The sequence below is a fragment of the Pristiophorus japonicus genome, chromosome 8 (assembly GCF_044704955.1).
Source record: "Pristiophorus japonicus isolate sPriJap1 chromosome 8, sPriJap1.hap1, whole genome shotgun sequence".
Taxonomy (NCBI): domain Eukaryota; kingdom Metazoa; phylum Chordata; class Chondrichthyes; family Pristiophoridae; genus Pristiophorus; species Pristiophorus japonicus.
In genome coordinates this window covers 89,714,055-89,732,958 of record NC_091984.1, presented here as the reverse complement: position 1 = coordinate 89,732,958, position 18,904 = coordinate 89,714,055, and the positions used below count along the sequence as shown (strand labels likewise).

Genomic DNA, 18,904 nt, shown 5'->3' with positions numbered 1-18,904 from the left:
TATTAAAGTTAGTGACTTCACGAAGAGGGTTATAAATCCAATTGTAGGCTACTGTTTAAAATGGATTTAACTTAGCATTAGTGACTTGTACTTTCTGTAGTCTTGCATCCAGAGGTTGGTAATTCTATATACAGAGCTAAATGAATACAAACCACTGATGTAACTTGTAACCCATTTGCTGCAGCACACCGCTTTTTAATTCAGGGCACAATTGGATTTTGGAGTTGGGTTTGTTGCACGCTTGGAACTGAATGTGCCCTGCTGGTAATTATAAGGGTTATTTTTTTTTTATATTGGTGAAAATACTCATTTTATTTTATTTACATTGTATTCAGCATGATGGTTCAGTTGGTCAGCATTCCTTGCTGTGCCGCTAAACCACATTAACCAGGTATGCCTCTTGTTGTATTTTGGGTTTGTGCTCAGTTGATCTCTGCTTGGGTGATGGTGGAGTAATTGGTTTGGGCAGGGAGGGGCAAAAGTAACCAGGGTTCCTACTTCTGATTGTAATATGCTTCTGCTAGGAAATGATTGACTTGGATGTGATGGTGTACAGTGGAACAGCCCAATGATCTATATTCTATAGGTTCATACATAAGAAATGGCCACTTAAACAAAATACTTGTGTCCATGGGTGCCAACTGCCTACAAGTTGATTCCTTCAGGAGGAGAGAAGAAATGAATTAAAGGAAAAAATGTTTTATTTATTTAACATTTTATTTCCAGAAGTCCAGTTTACTTGGAGACCCATCTGTGTTACTTCAAGCAGCTTTGGGCCGAGGACCAACTACAATGATGAACCCTGGGAAAGGAATTTTGGCCGAATCACCAAAGGGTAAATTCAGAAACTTCTGAGCACAATAGCTGGTAAATTATCTTGAACCATACAAAAAGCTTGTCTGGATGATGAACGAAATGAGTAATGTGAGGGCTCGGAGCAGGCATGCAACAAAGCATTGTTGAGCTGCAGTGCCCATGACTGTTGTCAAGGCAACCGATAAATAGAGACTGTGCCAGTATCTGGGATCTATCTGTATGCCAGCAAATGAAAGACTTACTAACCGGACAGTCCATTGGGTGGATATTGACTGCACAAGAATGTACTTTAAACCAACCTCCACCTCAGAGCACCCTTCCTGCACAAGTTTGACATTTCCATCATTAACCATACTCTTGGCTTCTGACTAAGATTGCACATTTAATAAAGTAGGACAGCCAAAAGGTGCACATTGCCTGCTTGTGAAATATGTTGGATTTTCAAAGTACTGTGTAGAAGTAAAATTTACTTTTGTACTCCAAGTTGAGTGTCTGTGTTGTAGAATGAAATGCTGACCTTTGTCATTAGGAAGGACCTGGCTTCGGTCCAGGATGGCCAGATGCCAAGAGTGATTGGTTATTTAAAACATCTGAATTCAGCACAGTTTAAAAATGTTTTTTTTAATGTGTGGAAGAAGATGGATTACAAAATTATGTTCACCCTCCATTTTAGTTATTTTGGAAGCATAACTTACCAGCAAGTATGAATATCTAGTCAAATTAAATAGAGATTTTAATTCCAATATTAGTAACTTTGAGAGGTAATTCCTCCCAATTATGACTGGTGGTGCCATGTGCTTAGTCAGGCAAGGTGAAAGTTCCATCTCTGACTGTAAGGATCCAATATAAAATAAGTTTGCCAGTTTCAGCTAATTCTGATTATCAGAGGCCACAATGATGACAGCTGTGGAAAATGTCATGCTGGTATGTGTGTGTGTGTGTGTGGGGGGGGGGGGGGTTCTTTTGAGGTTGGATTAAAGCACAGGGTAGAGGGGGCTTCTCTTTGCACTTAACTATTCTATATCTCACATAATAGGAAGTAGTTCTGTTTCCCAGCAATTTTATACCTCATCTTAAACAGATCCCTTCACCAAAAAAGTTAAGAGTGCTTTCGGATAGTGGTCTGCAATTGCTTTAAAATGCACTAAAAATAATTACATTATTCTGCCATCAGCAGCTTGTATCTGTTGTTTCCTGACATAGGTATTCCAGTTCCTGCATTGACTGTTGAATTTGCTAAAGCAGCTGCTCAGCTGCCAGTGGGGACCTTGCCATTTCGCTCCAATCAGAAACTCTTGGGACAAGATGTCATTGAGCAGAAAGCTGTGTTGGAGAAGCCGAATATGGTCATGGGACCACCTCCAATTTCTGCTTCTATCACCCAGGCACATCTTCAAGGAATTCCTAATGCTGTTCTGGGCAGCTTGATGGTCAGCCACCAAAAGCAGCAAACCCAGCCAAAAGCTAATTGGGTGAGCACTTTTGATGCACTTTCCCTCCCTCGTTTCTTTTCTTCTTATCCCTCTGCCTTTACTATCTCCCCCCCCCCCCTCCCCCCCATCCTGTACTTAACACAGCTTGAGAGCATATGTTTTTATGGTATGCCTTGAAACAGTGTGGAAGAAGTTATTTAACGGTGAATTTCTTGAGGATATGGTATTTTATAATGGAGTGTTTATATTTTGTAGTATGGCGGATCTCCTGTAGTGGTATTCACAGGCAGGTCCTTAAATTGATGGTTTGTACCAGTTTTGTTAAGTTATAAAATTGCAAAGATATCCTAATAAATACAATGGAAGCATGTTGAATGGAAAAGATATCTGCTCAAAATCCTGCCCAAAACAGTTGTAAAATTCTCAATTTTCATTTGCAAAAAAGTACCATTATTTTGTGTGCTTGTATGAGCTGCACTAAAATATCCCTATGTTAAGTGTCCTAACTAAGTGTAGCAATAATGATTTGAAAGAATATAACATAGGCTGGTCTTCTGGACTCGGCCTTCTGGAGAAAATTTGTTTAAACCAAAACTTACCAATGCAGGAAATTCAAAAACTAAGGGCAGTAATTTACACAAGTAAAGGGAAAAAAGTAACTAACATGGGTACGTGTAAAAGTAAAACATCATGAAATAATTTTACTACTGATATATTGATTTAAAAAATCTCTATGTACACAAAGAGCAAATGCCTTGTCAGGGCATCACAAAACAAAACCATCAGCAGTAGAACTTAGGGGTTATATTCTATTGTTGCAAACATGGGCGAGTCTGGGCAAGTCTTTAATGCAACGGTTGGAGAGGCACTGTGCATTCCACATTCATAGGATATCTGAGTGACACAGGCTGGACTGCCCATGGTGACATGCTTAATTCCCACTACAGCAGCAGTTAAATAGCCTGATGTCAATGTTTAAGTTCACAAATGGAGATAGTCAGTTGGGCAAGGTACTGGAGCACACCTGGCATTTGTGAAACTGTACCTCTAACAAGAGTTGGTACCTTTGAGAGGAGGGGAAAGGTTTTATCTCAATATGGTAGAAACCTGATGAATTTGACTCTTTAAAGAATATTACAATTTTATTAATCCAGAAATGTTAAAAAAAAAACTAGAAATTAGACAATGAAGTAGCTAGGAATGTATTAAACTAGTGTATTCTGTATTCTCAAATAGATGATTAGCAGAGGAAAATAAAAATCCTGTTGTTTAAAGTCTCCTTTCTCCACAGAATGCTACAATGAGTAACCAGTCATCGTTGCTGGGAATCCCACCAAATGATCTAAAAATGCCGAACAATCCTTATCTTAACTTTTGCAATGTACTGCCAAGTCTGAATTTGCATGGTGAGTAATCTGAGGCATTTGTCCCCTCTTTTTTAATAGGGTATTAACTAGGGTGTGGTGTTATGAGATGTTTTAAACTAGAGAAGAGGACTGATTAGAATTTGTGGAAAGACACTGAAGAAACACTACAAATATTCTGCCTTTGCTCCAAAGCAAAACGGCGCCTCAAAGGAAGGAAAGTCTAGGGGACTACTTTCTACTCCAAGTACTCCTGTCAATCTTTTGAAAATATTGGTATCGATTGAAATATTGGCAAATTTGATCCTTGATAGATGTCCAGAATTCAGATGGTCCAGGTTCCAGATCAATGTTCAGGTTGGTTGGGGTTTCTGATCGCATTCTGCGATTGGTTTATACCAATTTGAAATTGATCTTTACAGAAAAATCAAGCACTTTTTTAAAAAAAAAAGTGATTTTTTTTTTCCAACTTGGATCGGTTATCTATTTTGGAATTATCACTTCCAATCACTGCTGGATGAAAGCGCACATCTGTGGGCTTTGGTTGTGGACAGGAACAAACTAAGAAGTAATCTTTTCCACATTCAAATAACTATCGTGAAGATACTGTACCTGTGAAGTTGGAACTTTCAAGAAGGATAGGGAGACATTTTTCTTGACCTTTATTTGCTTTTGCTCGCTCCTCTTCCCAATACAGCCAGCTAGTTTAACCTTTTGAGTACATTTTGAACCCATTTTCTTGTGTTCCCTTCAGTTGGAAATGCCAGTAATCACACACCTGTGCAACAGCACGCTGGAGTCCTGGAACCAGTGTTGAATCCAACAATCTCCCGGGCAGCCACAGCACCTGAATTGCTGCAGACATCGGCCTCACAGTACACATTTGACTGCTATCCTGAGTACACATCCAGCTATGGGGGCTATTCACAGGTAGAGCTACAAATAGCAATTTGTAATGGCTGCTTATCAAAATGGTTTGGTTTTGATTTTAAATTTATTTATTTCCTTTACTATTAAGACCAATGAAAAATGCTAAGTAGCATTTTTAAATGTGTAAAACAAGGGAGACTTGGATATGCTTTATTTTAAAATAGCACGTGCTCAAACGAATACAACTAGAATGTAATGTAAATTTTTTTAATACTTTTTTTTGTCTCGTAAATATAATACAATAGCTTGCACATATAGTGGCTTTCTTGTAACCTTGTGTTTCTAGGCACTTTATATGGGAATTGAAGACTGCTGAGGAGGGGGAAGGTAAGGGTATCTAAGCAGGCACCTTGAGTTTTGAAGATAAATCCATAAGCTCCTTGCATTGGGGGGGGTCGTCAAGGAGGAAGGTCAGAGGAGGCGACCAGGCAAACGAGGGGTCAAAGCTAGAACTTTCCTGGTCTGTCTGGGAATTTCCTCAATGAACTATGTGGATGAATTCTGGAAATTCATTTTTGAAACAATTGTTTGGGTGAGTTTTTGGTACAAGAAATATTCATTACTTTGATTATTTAAAAATCACTGAGTAGCTTAAATAGCCTGCTATCCAAGCCACAGAGCAACTGGCTGAAGTAGTTTGAAGGAAAAGTATCGTAAAGATTCAAATACTTTTCCAAATAAACTGAAGTTTCTTCCTATATTGCCATAGAGTTCCATTTTCCAATGCATTTGTTGACTTATTAAATGCAGTACTGAATGAGACAGATATCGGACATAGAAGTTACAACATGAAAAGGGCCATTCAGCCCGACCAGTCTATTAACATTCAACTGTTAGTCAACCTCCTTTCTCTATGGTTCACAACGACACACCGAGTAAGCATGAGACACTTGGACAGTGGATTATAGAGAACGGACTTTATTGCTATCTAGTATAAGTGATTGGCCCAACTAGATACAGAAGCCGTGATTTTACCAACAGTGGTGAAACGGGTGTGGCCAGCATTGGTGGTTTGTGGGAACACGCTCCTGGCTCCATCCCACCCTCCCAACACAATTTTATGATGATTGGGCTTGTTGAGCCTGCCCTGTGAGCTTCCCGGCCAACGGTCTGATGTCGTCTAATAACTTGTCATCAGCCGGTTTCCTTAAAGGGACCATGGCCAACTTTTTTTTTTGACCGTTCTCCGGTCAGTCTTTTGCAGCATTGAGCTACTGCAAACACTTACAAACAATGCAGAAAGGTGCATGGCTACACCCAGGCACTCCCATGACTCATCTGGAGGGAGTCACAGCATGCAGGGAGGTTATCTTCCCTTCCAAAGGACGAAAGAGATCTCCCCAGGACACCAACGCAGCCTGGTTGCACATTGCACAGGAGGGCATAAGCAGGGATGTCGTCAGAAGGACCTGGCTGCAGTGTTGCAAACCTTTCAGTGATCTTAGTAGATCACAAAACATTACTGCAAAGCCACACTCCACTTCATCCTGTGCCACTCATCACATCCCCATAACTCTGCATCCCCTACCCTACTGCTGCACATTCTTACTCACACCAACTGACCTTGCACCTCTACCCATATATCTCCTTTTCTCTCTCGCTCTCCTTCGCGCGCCCGCTCTCCTTCGCGCGCCCGCTCGCTCGTTCTCCGCTCGCTCGCTCTCCCTTCGCTCTCCCTGCCTTTGCGCGCTCTCGCTCACTCTCATACTCAGCCTTGTTCAATCATACCAACTAACAACACACAAGGGTAGGCACTTTGGTGTTTTATGCAATGTTAATATACAGTTTCTGCAAATGTGTTGTCCAACATTGAAATCTTTATTTTTGAATGCTTTGTGTACTTGCACAGATTTGTTTTTACCTTTTGGAAGTGAGTTGTCGTGAATGGTCAGACATAATTGTACCCTGCATAATGGTGATGAAGGGAATGGCTTGGGCATTAATTACAAGGATGCTTTATGGTGGGGTGGTGTCAACCAAGGTGCACACCGTCAAGTGAAGTAAATCCCTGGCCTCCCAGGCAGCATTGTGGTCAAGTGCTTGATGCTCTGTGTCCTATGCAGCATCAGTTGATTGTGGAGAAGGTTGGTGATGCTGGTGTGTTTAGTGATGGTGTTGTTGCTGGTCGTGGTGGGATTCTGAGGACCAAGGTGAGATTTTTTTCAAGGGCACAGATGCTGCTGGAATAGATGGCGGTGAGATTGAGATGACAGAAGCGATCTGTCAATCGTGAGAGAGGTTGCTTCAAGGAGGTGACAGTGAATGGAGAGTTCATTGCCAAACTGCATACAGCTGAAAGGTGTCTTCCAAATCCTGAAGGCTTCAGCTTCTGACATTGGAAAGTGAACAGCTGTGAAATGGTAGCTTTTATACCACTTCTGCAGCTGTCGACTAGACAAAGCAATGGAGAGTCACTGAGAACCCGACACACTTACTTGGCGTATTCCTCTTAAATAGCATTAAACTACCTGTTAAGTACCTTTAATTAACTGGCCCATCGCTTGATGTCGGGTCTGCGATCTGCACGCAGATCAGACAGTTGAGAAACTGACAAGGAGTCTGGTTCAGAGTGGGATCCGTCCTGCTGTCAGTCAGGGCCATTTTGGCAGTGGGCCCGCCTCCAAACCCGCATACTCAGGACTGGGAATATTCTGGCCAGAGCATGGCTTTTTCTAGTTCTATCTTTTGAGCCCTCTAAAGAACTGTTGAAAACCATGCTCCTTTTTACACCATATTTTGCCTACATCAAAGGTACATGTCACAGACGAGACCTCATTCAATTTAACAATCTGTACAACCATTGCACACTTAAATAATGCAATAGTCAGGGTTCATGTATACACAATTTTATAGAATACGACAGGTAAAGTCACACTATATCGCAAAACTGTGTATTTAGATCAGTTATTCACTCTGGAAATCAGGAATCCAAAAGGGACCTCAACACAAAATAAGTTGAAAACAGCAATATTTAATTTCAGATCGGCTTGAACAAGTAAAGATTTTCTAAGAGACAATTCATCTTGTTCCAATGGTGATCTGCTTATCTGATTCTGAACCCCTTGAAAACAGTCCCTTGTAAACAGTTGTAGTTGTTTACTCTAAAGCTACTTCCCTCCAACAAAACTTTCTGACTTAACTGTTCTCAAACCCTTTGAAGAATAGACTTTATTCTTCACCTTTCTATACTAGTTAATGGGACCCATCTACCTATGTTATTTTAGACATTAAAATTGCACCTTAATCACTCATGACTGACATTACTGTTCCTTATTTCTTTGCACAAGCATTTCTCATACATCATAATCAGCTACTAAAAGCAGAAAACAAGATATGCTTTTTTGCTCATGACAGTTCAAAGCCATCCTGTTTATTTTGGAAAGTCAGTTGTTAAAATACAAGGAAGTTTGATTATTAACCCGTAATTTCCCAAGATGTCCAACATACAACTCTCCAGAATGTCCAACAGTGTTTACTCTCCTGTGTGCAAATAGTTCTAATTGTATTTACCACCCTGGTCCCATATCCCTTCATACCCTTTTTCTTCTTCTACCTCTCTTCATCCACCTCTCTTCATCCACCTCTCTCTTCTATTGCTCTGTTTTAATCTCTTCCTTGTATATATGGCCTCTTGTTCTAGACCCCTCAACTACTGAAACAGTTTGCTTCTATCTCCACATCCCATTGTCACAATTTTAAGCACTTCTATCCTATCGCTTTGTAATCTAACAAAAAGAACCAATTTTTCAAGTCTTTATATTTGTATTTCTTCATAAAAGGCAGCATCCTAGTCAATCTGCACTGTACCCTCTAAAGCCTCAATATCCTTCCTTCAGTGGTGAGCTCAATACTGCAGACAACACTCTTAATTGAAGTCTTAGTAAGGTGTTTTATAAGCTCATCCTTGCAAATTAGCTTTTATGTTCTATACCTCTTTTGATAACCTAGAATTCCATTGGCTTTATATATAGCCTTATTCACCTCCGGTACTGCTTTTCATGCTTTTTTTCAACACCTCCCAAACCCAAGACCTACCACCTAGAAGGGCCAGGGCAGCAGACTCATGGGAACACATAGAAACATAGAAACAGAGAAAATAGGTGCAGGAGTAGGCCATTCGGCCCTTCGAGCCTGCACTGCCATTCAATGAGTTCATGGCTGAACATGCAACTTCAGTACCCCATTTCTGCTTTCTCGCCATACACCTTGATCCCCCTAGTAGTAAGGACTACATCTAACTCCTTGTTGAATATATTTAGTGAATTGGCCTCAACAACTTTCTGTGGTAGAGAATTCCACAGGTTCACCACTCTGGGTGAAGAAGTTTCTCCTCATCTCGGTCCTAAATGGCTTACCCCTTATCCTTAGATTGTGACCCCTGGTTCTGGACTTCCCCAACATTGGGAACATTCTTCCTGCATCTAACCTGTCTAAACCCATCAGAATTTTAAACGTTTCTATGAGATCCCCCCTCATTCTTCCGAACTCCAGTGAATACAAGCCCAGTTGATCCAGTCTTTCTTGATATGTCAGTCCCGCCATCCCGGGAATCAGTCTGGTGAACCTTCGCTGCACTCCCTCAATAGCAAGAATGTCCTTCCTCAAGTTAGGAGACCAAAACTGTACACAATACACCAAGTGTGGCCTCACCAAGGCCCTGTACAACTGTAGTAACACCTCCCTGCCCCTGTACTCAAATCCCCTCGCTATGAAGGCCAACATGCCATTTGCTTTCTTAACCACCTGCTGTACCTGCATGTCGACCTTCAATGACTGATGTGCGATGACACCCAGGTCTTGTTGCACCTCCCCTTTTCCTAATCTGTCACCATTCAGATAATTGTCCCTGTTTTTACCACCAAAGTGGATAACCTCACATTTATCCACATTATACTTCATCTGCCATGCATTTGCCCACTCACCTAACCTATCCAAGTCACTCTGCAGCCTCATAGCATCCTCCTCGCAGCTCACATTGCCACCCAACTTGGTGTCATCCGCAAATTTGGAGATGCTACATTTAATCCCCTCGTCTAAATCATTAATGTACAATGTAAACAGCTGGGGCCCCAGCACAGAACCTTGTGGTACCCCCACTAGTCACTGCCTGCCATTCTGAAAAGTACCCATTTACTCCTACTCTTTGCTTCCTGTCTGACAACCAGTTCTCAATCCACGTCAGCACACTACCCCCAATCCCATGTGCTTTAACTTTGCACATTAATCTCTTGTGTGGGACCTTGTCGAAAGCCTTCTGAAAGTCCAAATACACCACATCAACTGGTTCTCCCTTGTCCACTCTACTGGAAACATCCTCAAAAAATTCCAGAAGATTTGTCAAGCATGATTTACCTTTCACAAATCCATGCTGACTTGGACCCATCATGTCACCTCTTTCCAAATGCGCTGCTATGACATCCTTAATAATTGATTCCATCATTTTACCCACTACTGATGTCAGGCTGACCGGTCTATAATTCCCTGTTTTCTCTCTCCTTCCCTTTTTTTAAAAAGTGGGGTTACACCACCTCCAAGTTCCCCTCCAAGTCTCACACCATCCTGACTTGGAAATATATCGCAGTTCCTTCGTTGTCGGTGGGTCAAAAATCCCGGAACTCCCTACCTAACAGCACTGTAGGAGTACCTTCACCACACTGACTGCAGCTGTTCAAAAGGCATCACCTTCTCTGGGGCAATAAAGGATGGGCAATAAATGATGGTCTTACCAGCAATGCCCAATTCCCATGAATGAATTTTTTTTTTTTTTAAAGTGCTTTGAGTCTATACCTCCCAGATCGCTCTGCTCTTCCACAACACTGAGCCTACTTCCATTCAGAATATAATTTTCGATTTTTATTTTACCAAAATGTATCGCCTCACACTTAATGGTATTGAATTCTACCTGCCACTTTTTAGCCTATTTTTCTCATCTTAATCAGTTTCTTTTTGAAGTTTCTTTTGGTCTTTAAAAATAATTAACTATACCGTCTATTTTGGTATCCACTGCAAATAGTTACTTTTGATAAAACCGTATGTGTGTTACATTATTAAAGGTGAATTTGAACCCAGTATTATTTTCAACCCCATATTACATGATAGACCAAACACTGAAAAATGGCCTGTGAAATTATTTCTGTATTGGTAGGATACCATGCAACAGTGGTACCAGAACTATGTTCCATCACACAACTCCCCTGAGGCGTTTGTTATAGGGTGTGGAAAAGAACAGTGTGAGGTAAGTGAAATTTCAATGATTGGCATTAACTAGCTGCATAAATGGGACTCGTAGGTTGTGCAAAACCCATGGGGCATTGCAATTTATGTAACCTATAATTTTAAGTATGTCCCGAAATAAAAATAAATTAGATGCTTTAAAGATATTTTCTTGTTTGCTCTGCCCTTGTTGGGAGTTGGCTGCAATCCATTCAACAAGTCTGCTTCACTGTCTTGGCTAGAATAGACTGGCGAATAATACTTAGAGGGTTGACAGTGGATAGGCAATGGCAAACATTTAAAGATCACATGGATGAACTTCAACAATTGTACATCCCTGTCTGGAGTAAAAATAAAATGGGGAAGCTGGCTCAACCGTGGCTAACGAGAGAAATTAAGGATAGTGTTAAATCCAAGGAAGACACACATAAATTGGCCAGAAAAAGCAGCAAACCTGAGGACTGGGAGAATTTTATAATTTAGCAGAGGAGGACAAGGGGTTTAATTAGGAGGGGGGAAATAGAGTATGAGAGGAAGCTTGCTGGGAACTTAAAAACTGACTGCAAAAGCTTTTATAGATATGTGAAGAGAAAAAGATTAGTGAAGACAAACGTAGGTCCCTTGCAGTCAGATTCAGGTGAATTTATAATGGGGAACAAAGAAATGGCAGACCAGTTGAACAAATACTTTGGTTCTGTCTTCACGAAGGAAGACACGAATAACCTTCCGGAAATACTAGGGGACCGAAAGTCTAGTGAGAAGGAGGAATTGAAGAAAATCCTTATTGGGCGGGAAATTGTGTTGGGGAAATTGATGGGATTGAAGGTCGATAAATCCCCGGGGCCTGATATTCTGCATCCCAGGGTACTTAAGGAAGTGGCCCTAGAAATAGAGGATGCATTGGTGATCATTTTCCAACAGTCTATCGACTCTGGATCAGTTCCTATGGACTGTAGGGTAGCTAATGTAACACCACTTTTTAAAAAGAGAGGGAGAGAGAAAGCAGGTAATTATAGACCGGTTAACCTGACATCAGTAGTGGGGAAAATTATTAAAGATGAAATAGCAGCGCATTTGGAAAGCAGTGACAGGATCGGTCCAAATCAGCATGGATTTATGAAAGGGAAATCATGCTTGACAAATCTTCTAGAATTTTTTGAGGATGTAACTGGTAGTGGACAAGGGAGAACCAGTGGATGTGGTGTATTTGGACTTTCAAAAGGCTTTTGACAAGGTCCCACACAAGAGATTGGTGTGCAGAATTAAAGCACATGGTATTGGGGGTAATGTACTGACGTGGCACACAGGAAGCAGAGAGTCGGGATAAACAGGTCCTTTTCAGAATGGCAGGCAGTGACTAGTGGGGTGCCGCAGGGCTCAGTGCTGGGACCCCAGCTATTTACGATATACATTAATGATTTAGATGAAGGAATTGAGTGTAATATCTCCAAGTTTGCAAATGACACTAAGCTGGGTGGCAGTGTGAGCTGTGAGGAGGACACTAAGGCTGCAGGGTGATTTGGACAGGTTCGGTGAGTGGGCAAACGCATGGCAGATGCAGTATAATGTGGATAAATGTGAGGTTATCCACTTTGGTGGCAAAAACAGGAAGACAGAATATTATCTGAATGGCGGCAGATTAGGAAAAGGTGAGGTGCAACGAGACTTGGGTGTCATGGTACATCAGTCATTGAAAGTTGGCATGCAGGTACAGCAGACGGTGAAGAAGGCAAATGGTATGTTGGCCTTCATAGCTGGGGATTTGAGTATAGGAGCAGGGAGGTCTTGCTGCAGTTGTACAGGTCCTTGGTGAGGCCTCACCTGGAATATTGTGTTCAGCTTTGGTCTCCTAATGAGGAAGGACGTTCTTGTTATTGAGGGAGTGCAGCAAAGGTTCACCAGACTGATTCCCGGGATGGCATGAGGAGAGACTGAATCGACTGGGCCTGTATTCACTGGAGTTTCGAAGGATGAGAGGGGATCTCATAGAAACATAAAATTCTGACTGGACTGGACAGGTTAGATGCAGGAAGAGTGTTCCCGATGTTGAAGTCCAGACCCAGGGGACATCGTCTTTAGATAAGAGGTAAGCCATTTAGGACCGAGATGGGGAGAAACTTCTTCATTCAGAGAGTTGTTAACCTATGGAATTCCCTACCGCAGAGAGTTGTTGATGCCAGTTCATTGGATATATTCAAGAGGGAAATTAGATGTGGCCTTTACAGCTAAAGGGATCAAGGTGTATGGACAGAAGGCAGGAAAGTGGTACTGAGGTGAATGATCAGCCATGATCTTATTGAATGGCGGTGCAGGCTCGAAGGGCCGAATGACCTACTCCTGCACCTATTTTCTATGTTTCTATGTAAGTCAGAAACTCCTTAGTGCAGAATCAAACCTATAGCTGCTGCTCCATAGTACTGCACAAGTTAGTGCTCCAATATGCTCTGTTGCTATCACTGTAGTGTTCTTAATTTCTGTCATGATTTTTGCGTGCATCAAGTCTAGAAGGGGGTGTGGAAAAGTTATGTGTGAGGATGTATTTGTATTAGAGAGGTTTACAGTACCAGTGATAGTTTTGGCATAAAGTGAGGCATCACTTGCGTAGTAAAAGCCATGATTTATGTTGGGGGTTGAATTACTGCTTTGACATCCCATACCCGAAAGAAGTAAAAGGACTAAGGGAACATGTGATGTACCTGAAATTAACTGTTAATTTGGCAGAGGTCATCTTTTGGAATTGCTCCTGAGGAAAGGAAAAGATAAATACTTCCACATCTCCAGTGTGATCTCTTCTGTAAAGCAAATTGCACCACTTTATATATTTTTTTTAAATTGACAGACAACTTCATATCTACCAGCACTTCATCTATTCATTTCCTCTTTCAAGAGGAAGGCAACAACAACTTTTTAAATTTGACACTGAGCCATAAAAGAAATTAAGGCAGTTGATGAAAAGCTTGGTTAAAGAGGTAGGTTTTAAGGAGCGCCTTAATCATAGAATCATAGGAGGTTAGAGAGGCAGAGGGGTTTAGGGAAGGAGTTCCAGAGCTTAGGGCCCAAACTGCTGAAGGCACGGCCACCAATGGTTGAGCAATTATAATGAGGGATGTTCAAGAGGGCAGAATTTGAGGAGCGCAGATACCTTGTGGAGTTGAGACTGAAAAAGATTAGAGATGTGGAGGGGCAAGACCACGGAGTGATTTGTAAACAAGGACGAGAATTTTGAAATCTAGGCGTTGTTTAACCGGGAGCCAATGTCGGTCAGAAAACTCAGGGGTGATGGGTGATCATGAGTTAGGACACGGGCTGCTGAGTTTTGGATGACCTCAAGTTTACGTAGAATAGAATTTGGGAGGCCAGCCAGGAATAGTTATGTCTAGAGGTAACAAAGGCATGGGTGAGGGTTTTAGCAGCAGAAGAGCTGAGGCGGAGGTGGGCAATGGTACAGAGGTAGAAAAAGGTGGTTTTAGTTATGCCGCGGACCTGTGGCTGGAAATTCATTTCAGAGTCAAATATGACCCCTAGGTTGCGAACAGTCTTGTTCACCCTCAGATTGATGCTAGGGAGAGTCAGTGGTTAGGGAATGCAGTTTGTGACGGGGACCAAAGATAATGGCTTCGGTCTTCCCAATATTTAATTGGAGAAAATTTCTGCTCATCCAGTATCTGACAACAGTCTGACAATTTAGTTACCAAGCAGAGGTCAAGAGAAGTGGTGAAGAGGTAGAGCTGGGTGTCATCAGCGTACATGTGGAAACTGACTCCGCATTTTCGGATGATATTGCCAAGGGGCAGCATATAGATGAGAAATAGGAGGGGGCCAAGGATAGATCCTTGGGGGACACCAGAGATAGATAAGAATGGAACCAGGCGAGTGCAGTCCCACCTAGCTGGACGATGGAGAGGTGTTGGAGGAGGACGGAGTGGTCAACTTTGTCAAAAGTTGCAGAAAGGTCCAGAGGGATGTGGAGGGATAGTTTACCTTTGTCACAGTCACAAAGGATGTCATTTGTGACTTTGAGAGCCATTTCAATACTGTGGCAGGGGCGAAAACCTGCAAAGTGGGGTCACGGGTTGGTTTTTTGAGGAGAGGGGTGATGACAGCAGATTTGAAGGAGAGGGAAACATTGCCTGAGGAGAGAGAACCATTAACAATGTCGGCTAACATGGGAGCCAAAAAAGGAAGTTGGGTGATCAGTTTAGTGGGAGTAGGGTCAAGGGAGCAGGAAGTGCGTCTCATGGACAAGATGAGTTTGGAGAGATCAAGAGGGGAGATCAGAGAAACTAGGGAAAGATGTGAGTTTTCACAGGCAATATTGGCCCTCCATTATCTAGTAGCATCAAGTCGCCATGCATGAGCTGAAATAATGACTGTCACCAGTGTATTTACCTAGGGTGGAGGAGGTGCATTGTGGCAGAGCCCAATTCTGTTACCTGATGCCCACACATGGGCACTTTCCAGTTTAAGCAAACATTGTGGCATTTTCCTACCTCTTTCTAACCTGTTGAGGCTAAGGCTACTTGTAATGCCCCATCATTGCTCTGACCTGAGATCGATCAATTCAGCACAGACCAGAGATTCAACTTTGAAACTTCTCCTTGGGATCATTAATCATTCAGTCCATGGACAGCATTCACTCACTGAACAGTATCCTAGAATACACTCTCTCGAAATTATTGATTTGGAATCCTAGATCTCTGATGCTCTTCAAGGTGCCCATTGAGTGTACACTCTCAGTCCTTTAATTTTTCGTCTCAAAATTCATTACCTTGTACTTCTCTGCATTAAGTTGCCCATTTCTCTATTTTAGGTGTTGTATTTTTGTTGCTCTTCAGGTACCAGCACCAGCTTTTGTTCAGACATCTATAGCTCCTGTTGAAACGTTCTATAATCAGGTAAGAAACTGAAAATACATCCATAAATGCTGCAGCATCTAAAATCCTAACTATCACCATATCCATCAGTTTCTCTTCTCTCCAGAATCTTGCCAATTGCCTGCATTTACATTTTCAACAGTCTTTCTTGGTAACTTGTTGTATGATTCTTACTACTTTTGGGTGGAAAAAAATATCTTCAAGACTTCCCTTCTAACTCTTAACTTCCTGATGTTTAACTAGTATCTCCTGATATGCAGTTAGTCATAGTGAACAAATTCTAAACAAAAAATCTCCACCAACCCTGCTTTTCAGGTTTATAAAGCCAAATTTAGTACCCTCCAGCCACTTCCTGAATTATTTTCTTCCTTCTTTTCAGCTTTGGTATTTTACATTCTGGATGTTGGTCTTTCATCTAGACTTCAATTTCTTTTTTAAGTCAGTTTAGCCATTTGTACATATGCTCCAGAGAGATACATGTTTTTAAACATGGGAGACTTGAATTTTTTTCGCTTTCCCTCTTTAGTCTGCTTTTCTAAAGCATGTTTCCCTTGGTGCTTTTGTAATAAAGGCTCCCAGTTGCATCATTTCTGATATTACTGGTTTGGTTTTTTAACTTGTGTTAAAAGAACATGAATTAACATAAATATTGTCTTAAACACTTAAATCATCCTTCCAAGCTTTCATTATTTTATAATTTGTCTCCCATATGTATAAAGGAATGTTGAGTATATCTGAAATTTGTATTGCAAAGCTATGTACGCATTGCATTTTCAATGTAATTACTTGTTTTCATGTGTTTGGAATTGGGGGTTTGAATTGTCAGGTTTTTTTTTAAAAGAGCTATTGGTCAACTTTTGCTAGTTTCTTGGGTTAGTGTGTATGTATAGTCCTAGGAGCAGCAGGTCAATCACCCTATTGGCTTGGGGGAGGTGCATGTCTAGGGAGATGAGGAAAGTGTATGGAAAGGAAATTATTAAAGGCCTTTAAATATATCTGCTGATTGTATTGCTGGGCTCAGTAACTGTTCATAAGTAGTTTAATTCTGATGGACGGGGTAGTTGCAAGTAATTGACACTATAGATAGAAATAGCACAATAGCAAAATACTGAGGAAGCTGGAATCGGAAATAGAAACAGAAAATGCTGGAAATACTCAGCGGGTCAGGCAGCATCTGTGAAGAGAGAAACAAAGGTAAAGTTTCAGGTTGATGGTTCTTCGTCAGAACTGTAAAAAGTTATAGATGTAGATAGAAATAGTGGGCCCAAGTTTCCACATGATTTGCGCCTGATTTTTAGGAGCAACTGGTGGAGAACGGACTATCTTAGAAATCGCAATTCTCCATTTTTTTTTTCTGCAGTTCTGGTCAGGTAGAACAGTTCTACTTTGGAACAGAATTTTTTCTTCAAAAGGGGGCGTGTCCGGCCACTGACACTTGATTTGAAAATTTCCACAGTGAAAACGTACTCCAAACTAAAGTAGAATGGAGCAAGTGAAGATTTTTGTAGAACTGAAAAAACCTGTTCTACACATTAAAAAATCAGGCGCAGGTTACAAATTAGGCGTCCAGAACGTGGTGGGGGGGGAAGGGAAGTCATTAAATTCTACAATCAATCCTTATTTATACTTCTACAAATATTATACAAATAAATCCAACCTGAATAAACATTTATAAGCAAAGAAAAGATTAAATAAACCATCTTCCTACCTGTGTGAAAGTGCTTCAGCCAGGGAGAATTCTACAGCCGTTCGTTGCCGCTGAGCGGGAGGGGGGAGGGAGAGGGGAGAAAGCCGTTCGTTGCCGCTGAGCGGGAGGGGGGAGGGGGGGGGAGGAGGATGGGGGGAAAGAGAGAGAGAGCCGTTCGTGCCGCTGAGCCGGGGGGGGTGGGGGGAGAAAGAGGGCGAGAAAGCCGTTCGTGCCGCTGAGCGGGAGGGGGGGAGGAGGAGAAAGCGGTTTGTTGTTGTGGAGGGGAAGGTGACAGTGGTTTGTTGCCGCGGAGAGGAGGGAGGGGAAGGAGACGGCGGGTTGTTGTTGTGGAGGGGAAGGAGACAGCCGTTTGTTGCCAGGGAGGGGAAGGAGACAGCGGGTTGTTGTTGTGGAGGGGAGGGAGGGGAAGGAGACAGCGGTTTGTTGCCGCAGAGAGGAGGGAGGGGAAGGAGACAGCGGGTTGTTGTTGTGGAGGGGAGGGAGGGGAAGGAGACAGCCGTTTGTTGCCGCGGAGGGGAGGGAGGGAGGGGAAGGAGACAGCGGGTTATTGTTGTGGAGGGGAGGGAGGGGAAGGAGACAGCCGTTTGTTGCCGCGGAGGGGAGGGAGGGAGGGGAAGGAGACAGCGGGTTATTGTTGTGGAGGGGAGGGAGGGGAAGGAGACAGCCGTTTGTTGCCATGGAGGGGAGGGAGGGGGAGGAAACTGCCGTTTGTTGCCGTGGAGGGTGGGGAGGGGAAGGAGACAGTGAGAAGGGTAGCCTCAGTGCTGATGTGCTGATGGCAATGTGATTTTATTAAAAAATGTTCAAAAATTAAACAGCTACAAAGAACTACAAAAATGGCCGAGTGCCAATGTTTTTTTTCACACTGAGCATGCGCGAACGCTCCGACGCGCACGCACAGCGTTGCCGGCAGGAAAAAAACTAATTTAAATAGTACCCGCCCCCTCCCACTTACAAAATCGGTGCGAGTGTAGGCTCCGCCCCCCTGGGTGCCGCACCAAACAGACAAGGAACTGCAAAGCGCTTGAGAATAGCTCGGTTTTTTTCTGGGGCTGTTTTAGGCGCGAAAAACGGGCGCCCAGCTCGGAGGGGCGCCCGTTTTTTTATCCTGTGGAAACTTGGGCCCAGTAAATGGACAAAAGATGGGGCCAATTTAGTGTCATCCTTGGCAAAATGTTTTTAAGTTCAAGGATAACTTTATTATTGCTAATTTGCTCAAAAAAACTACTCAAAACACAGTTTAAACACTTGAAACCACTTTTTTCCCTCCCTAATTCTTTCTCCTTCGGTTGTAAACTTTTTTAAACCGATACTTTTTTTAAAAAAAAATCAAGTTTAAAATTAACTTAAATAACAATTGTTAAACATCTGGGTCCCACTGTCCAATTTGGAGATGGGAGCAACTTTGGAGGAAAAGAAATAGCTATTTTGTATGGGGACGCATAGTCGAAGTAGAATGGGATGATGGTGTAGAGGGATTTTAGACTATGGCCATGATTAAATTTGACTGTAGGATGGAGAACCAGTATAGGTAATTGAGTTTGGAGTTGATGGATTAATGGAGCC

General features: G+C 42.2%; 1 protein-coding gene across 10 annotated transcripts in view; it reads left to right on the top strand.

Annotated features, from left to right (window-relative positions):
- The window catches only part of raver2 (ribonucleoprotein, PTB-binding 2), a 123,916-nt gene that overhangs the window by 81,247 nt on the left and 23,765 nt on the right, over nt 1–18,904 (top strand). For 4 of the 10 annotated variants that reach the window (XM_070887034.1, XM_070887031.1, XM_070887030.1 and 1 more), the window contains exons 8-13: nt 727–835; nt 2,020–2,288; nt 3,541–3,655; nt 4,368–4,543; nt 10,689–10,778; nt 15,592–15,651. In XM_070887034.1, the coding sequence (XP_070743135.1) occupies nt 727–835; nt 2,020–2,288; nt 3,541–3,655; nt 4,368–4,543; nt 10,689–10,778; nt 15,592–15,651 (819 nt within the window). Of the gene's footprint in view, nt 1–726; nt 836–2,019; nt 2,289–3,540; nt 3,656–4,367; nt 4,544–4,829; nt 4,871–10,688; nt 10,779–15,566; nt 15,652–18,904 lie in introns of those variants that run through there. The other 6 variants (XM_070887037.1, XM_070887035.1, XM_070887038.1 and 3 more) reach the window with 4 other exon arrangements.